The sequence below is a fragment of the Apium graveolens genome, unplaced genomic scaffold (assembly GCF_009905375.1).
Source record: "Apium graveolens cultivar Ventura unplaced genomic scaffold, ASM990537v1 ctg7920, whole genome shotgun sequence".
NCBI lineage: Eukaryota > Viridiplantae > Streptophyta > Magnoliopsida > Apiales > Apiaceae > Apium > Apium graveolens.
In genome coordinates this window covers 54,997-62,466 of record NW_027420740.1, presented here as the reverse complement: position 1 = coordinate 62,466, position 7,470 = coordinate 54,997, and the positions used below count along the sequence as shown (strand labels likewise).

Genomic DNA, 7,470 nt, shown 5'->3' with positions numbered 1-7,470 from the left:
GTCTCTAAAATCCTACTTATCATTACAATCTTTAGTTTTAACATACAGAAACAAATTTCATGAGCAGGAAATTTAAGTCTATCATTTATATTATACAACTGAAGAAATACCTAATTACCAAACAGGCGATTCATTTGTTTAAACTTCCACCGTTATTCCTTCTTCAAAACCAGCACTAACTTTCCACTATCATCCATTGTAACTATGTCTCGGATGATGATATTTTTGCATGTTAAGCTGTTATCTACAAAAGTTTCTTTGCCAGCAGAGTAATGCAGCTGAACCTGCAACAAAGTGATAATGGCAAGCAACACGGTCATTTTCGGTGTAAGCTGAAACAACAAAAGTATTAGTATTGATCATGCAACACCAGGGTTTTTTTTCGCATGTAATGTTTCAGTTCTTTTAAATTGTTCATCGCATTTTCTGCATAACTTTACCCTAATCTATGACAACCTCCTTAATTTTTCGGGTGCAGTGAGACTGCAAGTGACTACTAATTTTCATCATGTTATCGCATAGATCTGCTTACATAAGGACTAATCAGGAACACCTAGTAGGTGTTGTGCTGTACTGCAAAAAGATATCAAAACAGCCATTAAATAATATGAACAGGTTGCATGCAAGCGTTGCATAGAATGGTAACAAAACATCATCAGATATTATATGTACATAATTGATAGTTGATACCCATTATTACCTGTGCAAGATTAGTACCAGTTAAATCGTCCAATTAGTCTCCATGAAAATCTCCAAACCCGTTCAACCTCGTATTTGGTCCTGACAGAGTATAACCTTTTCAGTACTTGTGTTTTTGCATTTGTGACGAACTTTTAAAACTCAGATAAATTACCTTGATTATCTCCCCTGCTTTGCAAATCAAGGAAATTGTCTTGAGCTGTCTCTAGGAAGGGAGACCTGTAGTTATCCATTAAATCTGAAAATGATTTGAGGAAAGAATATACGTATTATATACAAGTTAAGGATAAAATTGATTCAGAGCGAGGCAACTAATGTATCTTAGACAAGGAGTAATGAATTCTATATCAAGTGATGCACTTAATTTTTTGCTTTAGCTTACTCCCAAACGTCTACCAGTACCCAAAGAATTTGTCAAGTTTGTAGTTCAAATCTCAAGCTTTAGGACTACACTTTCTATATATATATATGAACTCGCAAGACACACATACATAACCAATAAGCTCAAAGTCTAGCAACATCCACTCAGCCAACTAGGTATTGGTTAATCTCTTGTCAGGAGTAACAACGTGCTCCTGGGTTTTTTAGAATGAAAGCAGAGGGAAGTAGATCAGTTGAAGTGAAGTACTTTAACAAGCATATCCCCTCTTCATAAGGAGAGTAAGTACGAGGGACATGGGTTTTGAATAAATAAAAAAGAGAGAAAAAGAATCAATTAGACTATCACGTTATATTTGGAATTACTGAAATGTTTTAAAAGCACTTTATCATTCTCTCCCTTTGCACTTTAAAGTGTGTTGGTCAAATTATATTAACCTCCCTTCCTAAATAAAATAGGAAGCACCGTTAGGAGTAAAAATTTGATCCTTCGGTTTTGCTTTCATCCTCCCTATTTGAAATTGAACGTCGGAGCGTAGCTAAAGAACTCCATATCCTGTCGTATCAAACAATTTAGTGCTAATATATACACCCGATAGGCTGTCTTTCTTTCAAGGAGTGGTAAATTAGATATTATGTTGGCAATTACCTTAACAAAAAATATTTAGCAACCCATGCAACCAGGCAAATACACACAGAGACGGAGGGAGACCCCCCCCCCTGGGGGCAGCATTGACTGTGTTCATGTGCAAATATGTGTGTGTGCACGTATATATATCGAGAAAGGAAGGGAGAACAGATGAGAGGGAAAGCAAACCAGAACTATTGGAAAACTCTGTTGTCAAGTCTGATATACCATAGTTCCCCAATAATCCAAAATTAGTTGTGTCTGCTGCATCCAACATTGCTTCATTTAGGGAGGGTAGTGTGTGTGACTCGACATCACTGTATAATAAATTGGATGCATCAGTACTGAGTGGATGTGTTTCCATGATATTGTTGTCACTCCCATAGATGAACTGAGACATGCCGGAATATCCAGCTTCTCTTTTCAGCATCCCACCATTTAGTCTTTGTGCCATACCGATATTTTGATTCTGAGCTAGCATCACATTTGAGGTTTCGCTTTTTCTTGACTGGCCAGAGATATCAACAGGTATTTGCATGCATGGCACTGATAAACCACGATTGTTGAATTCATTTGGTATGTTAGTGGTAATGGGCTGCCGCATGCTCTCTGTCATTAAAGCATGTCCTGCATTTTCTGCAGGATAACTTGACGAGTTACGATGCACTGCCAATATAAAACAGGATCAAGTTAATGCAATGGAATGTCATGATGTCAGTCAAGAAGTTCGTACTGGAACAGAACTGTACGAAAAAGTGTCAGAATCTTTAGTCATACATTCAAGACTACGGTTAAATATCAGAATGGAGATTAACGATAATACATGGTAGTAAATTAAGTTACTTGACCAGGTGCCCTGTGAAGGACTAGGAGAATCAGAATGGTGTACATTTTACACCATAGTGTTGGGTTGGATTTGGTTTCACACTACAATTCTGTAAATTTTACACTATTATAGTATTTAGAGATCTCCTGAGAGATAAGAAACTAAATCCAATACGGGGGATGTTATAAAGATTTAACAGTATAACCTAACAACTACTAATAATGAAATAATAATTTTTATTAATCCCATTCAGAAATTTTGAAAAGTAATATAATATTAGTTAGAGTTTTAACTTTTAGTGGGAAAATGTAACAAGAAATCCAACTTTTTCGGTTGACATATTGAATAAATCATATTACATAAATAATATAATTAATACGCTGTCTATGCATCGCACGGGTAAAATAAAGTATATGAAATGAAGGAAATTCCTATGTAGTCCTTGTTCATACATTGTGAAGAAGTAGAAAATTTAAAAAGTGGTTCAGTATTTAGAGCCTAGATATTTGCTATTTGTATATACAATCCATTTATGTACTACTCATTGCCTAACGACACTCATTTCTCATTGTGGACATAAACAAAACATACGAATGTGACAAAATGAAGACTCATAACATTCTCTTTACCACTTTGAGGCAATCACACAACAGGTTAGACACTCTAAAGAGTCCACATTGAAATCATGTTAAAAGATATCTTACTTGGTGAGACATGAGATGCGCTAACAGGTCGGTAAGAGACTCCTGATGTGTCTGCATGATGCATCATCTTAACTTGTCTATCTAGCAACTTATTGAATTCCGCTATTTGCTCTTTCAAAGTCAACCTCAAATTGTATGCATTGAAAAATTCTTGATTTTCTTGTTCGAGTTTCTGCCAGACTATAAGGGGAACCAAAATATGTTTAGTCTTGACAAGAATAAGAAAGCATACTGCAGGAATGCTCATTTTCTATCAAAATGTAAACATCAACTATAGAAAATACCACAGATTATGACAAACAAAACACCGGACGAATTTAGTGACAACAATTGTTCCACGGATATGCATTAAATTATAAGATGTATGACAGACCAAAGAAAAGATAATAACATTAAAGATCTAAAGAAGTAAAGAGGATATAACAATACCAAGTTCGGTAACAGCAGGTTCTATATTCTTCTTTAGAGAGAGAAAATTCATAACTTCTTTCCGAGTCATGTAGCGGATCAGACATTGTTCAATGAGATTTTGCACCTAAAAACAGCTGATGATCAAAATTTGCGCATAAAAGCTTTTTTTTTCAATGTAAGTTCCAACATGTTTTCAAACTGCAAAACATTGTAGTACAACTTTCACAACACGTAATTTAACAAGTCTGATCAGCGATCAGTTCGCAAGATTTACTAAACTCGCTGCTCAGTACATCAAACCAGCTTTTTGGACTGGCCTGTGGAAGGTTGAACAATCCAGTCACATTGGGCCAGAGGAATATGGAAGTGTGAATTGAGGCGGTATAAATGGTATTATAATCACGACTCGGTTAAAAGTGTGGGAATCTAATTAAATGCTAAACTGAAATGTTGTAGGTAGGTAGACACCCCCAGCAGAACCGGTAGAAGCGACTTGTATGAATCATGGGAGTCGCAATGTCAAATCCAGGTAGTTTGCGACGGCAGAAACTTAAAATCATACAGTGCAAATATATGACATTCCACACAAAAAGCCAGATAAATCTGGAAGCCCCTGTAGACAAAAAAATCACTACTAAACTAACTCCGGGTATCTTAGGTAACATGGAAGTCGCTGAGAGATCTTAGAAATAATAAACTGTATACCAATTTGATTTCATATTGTGTATGTATATATATTAACACAAAACAAGCTACAAACTTAATTTAAGGTAACATAATAATAGAAGGGGTATAATTATATTTAAACAATTACAAACACTAATATGAAACAATTTTTTATATGATAAAAAACTGATTTAAATAATGACTCCCAAATAGTTTTTTAACCCAAACAGATTCATTTAACCAAATAAATGATACTAAGAATCAAGGTCCAACCACCCATACCATTCTAATCTGATTCCTAATTCCATACCCATACCACTCCGTGAACCCAATACCCCCTTGCATCCAAATAGTGATTTGTTAATAGCCAGAAGAATACATCATCCAAGAAAACAAAAGATAAATTGGGTAAATTTTATAAAATCTATTTAATCGAAGCAAGGACCGTGGGGAAACTTTTATAACTTCTACTTAATGAATACGGAAAATTCTTCTAATTGTTGAATAAGAGGCACAATTTGTCTTTTTGCGTTCAGTCATTCACCTATTTCCACAACCTAATTTGATGATATCATTTACTGGTCATATATTACCTTTCTTATCTTTATCCTGAGTGAGAAACTATGTATAAATAGTTATGAAGTAGCAGTAAAAGGAATTAGTTGAACTTGATAGCATACCGCTTGTATATCTTGGCCCGACACTTTTCTGGACTCATCGGTAGACATTTTATAAGAATTCAAAATTTTAAAAATGCCTCAAAAAAGCGTGCTTCCAATCTTAGAAATAATGTGCTGCCCGCCAAAAGTTATATATCATGTGACGCTGTATACCGCCTGCCAATAAATTCAAAAAATGTGATGATGTATACCACTTGCCGATAAATTTAAGAAGCTACCACATCAGCTACTAAGAGAAGCTTTAAGGCAAGAAAGCACATATCCAATCCACATGAAACATACAGTAGACCCGTGATTAGAAAAATTTGCTCAACTATAAAAAATCATATAAGAGATCTTCATCATGACTAGAAGATTTAATTATCCGACAGACGAATAATGATAAAACATCGAACCATATTCCAGTTGGTTCTGAACAACATATATAGTATCACAAAGATATCTCAACTACCAAAAAAATTAAGCAAAACTGTATAATAAAAATCTTTAATAAGTATCTAACAAGGTTAATGATTTCATGCACACAATTTAAGAAACCTTCGGCCTACTCCTAACTCCTAAGTAAGATAAAAGCATAACAGGTAATCAGCAAAACACAAAAAAAATCCGTAAAATAATGAAGGATTACAACCATTAATAAGAGACATCCTACAACGTGCACAACATAACAAGTTTGTAAAATAACACAGGATTACAACCATTACTGAGAGACATCCTATAACTTGCAAATCACATAATGAATCGTAAAATAACACAGGATTACAACCATTACTAAGAGAAATCCAATAACTTGAAAAACACTTAATAAATCCGTAAAATAATAAAGGATTACAGCCATTACTAAGAGATATTCCATAACTTGTATAAAACATAAGAAATCCCGAAGAATTACAAACATTACTAGGAGAGCAATCCTATAACTTGCACATCACATAATAAGTCCGTAAAATAACACAGGATTACAACCATTACTAAGAGACATCCTATAACTTGTACTAAGAGACATCCTATAACTTGCAAATCACATAATGAATCCGTAAAATTCGGAAGGATTACAACCATTACTAAGAGATATCCTATCATTACTTGCAAAACACATAACAAATCCGTAAAATAACAAAGAATTACAACCAATACTAACGAGATATCTCTATAACTTCGTAACCAAGTAAAATCTAACAAAACAGTCTAACAACAAGGTTTATTCACATAAAATCAAAAATTAAGCGAGTATCTGCAATATAAATCAATTAATTCAAACAAAAAAAACCCGAAAATCTCGAAAACTCGGAAGAACAGAAGCAAACGAATTGGAAACAAGTGATGCAGGAGAGGAGATGAAAGAAGATGAATTACAGGTGGATAATGTAAAGGAACGAAAATGAATGTAAGTAATGAAAGAGGAAATGGCGTAGAATAAAATGATATTACCTGTAGTAGAATAAATAGAAGATAGTGGATCAGCTTTATTAAAGCAGCAGCAACAGCGGCATCACTCTCACAACCAGCTCCACTGTCACTGCCACACCTCGCCCTCCTCCCTTTTTTTTATTACTTACTGCCTGCTCCGTGCCCATTTTTTTGTCCACTCGTGCTTGGACGGTTCGGTTCGGTTAAATCTGTCGGTTTGGAGGTAAAAACCAAAACCAAACCGAAAAAAATCGGTTTTTCAAACTGACCAATCCAAACCGACCGAAACAGCCCAATCCAAACCGACCAAACCGCCCTCCTTGCCCTCCTCTTTTTTTTATTACTCCCTCCGTCCCAATTTTTCTTTCCACGATTTCCGTTAAATACACTTTTACCAAAATTCTACATATATGCCTGATTTAAGAAGTTTTGGGCGTAAAAATTGGTAATCGGTAATAATTGATTTAAATACTAATTAGGAATTAATCGGTATTAATTGGAACAAAAATTATATATATTTAAATATTTTAATAATATATAATATGTTTACCTTATTTATATATACAATTCAAAATATATTTATAAATAATTATCGGATTTTAAAAATTAAATCGGCCAAATATTTTTTAAGGATTAATCGGGTATTTTCCAAAAAATCAAGAAATTTTAGATCACTGAATTTGAGCTCTTTGTATGAGAAATTAAAAATAAGTTCAAAGTCAGTTTAATACATAAATAAATAAATACACAGTGGATTTATTGAATTATATAAATAAATAAATAAATAAATAAATAATATTATTGAGAGTTAAGTCCCTAAATAATCATATTTTAATAATTATAGTCCAAAATACCCACTAAAATTTCAATTGACCCTAAATGGAGTAAAGTGTCAGATTGATATTTAGGGCCACATATTTCATAAACCTACAAAAATTTGTATGTTAGTCATTTTCTATATTTTATTGATATGTATTAAAAAAATAGAGATTGAAATTTTGTAAGCAAAAACAATACAAGTTGAAAGTAATAACCGGCAATCTTAAAATATTCTTTTTTTTAGTAATT

The 7,470-nt window shown here is 33.6% G+C and overlaps 1 protein-coding gene across 3 annotated transcripts; it reads right to left on the bottom strand.

The window, feature by feature from the left end:
* Positions 1-6,558, bottom strand: LOC141704493 (uncharacterized). 3 transcript variants are annotated; one of them, XM_074507744.1, is made up of 8 exons: positions 6,424-6,558; positions 4,993-5,148; positions 3,665-3,770; positions 3,236-3,415; positions 1,895-2,371; positions 854-937; positions 701-780; positions 1-284 (listed from the first exon to the last, which is right to left on the bottom strand). In XM_074507744.1, the coding sequence occupies exons 2-7, from the start codon at positions 5,038-5,040 to the stop codon at positions 734-736; spliced, it is 942 nt and encodes a 313-aa protein (XP_074363845.1). In that variant the 5' UTR covers positions 5,041-5,148; positions 6,424-6,558; the 3' UTR covers positions 1-284; positions 701-733. The 3 variants fall into 3 exon arrangements, with proteins under 3 accessions (XP_074363845.1, XP_074363847.1, XP_074363846.1); XM_074507746.1 differs by having other exon boundaries at positions 1,895-2,341; XM_074507745.1 differs by lacking the exon at positions 6,424-6,558 and adding an exon at positions 6,349-6,415.
* Between the last annotated feature and the right edge of the window lie 912 nt (positions 6,559-7,470).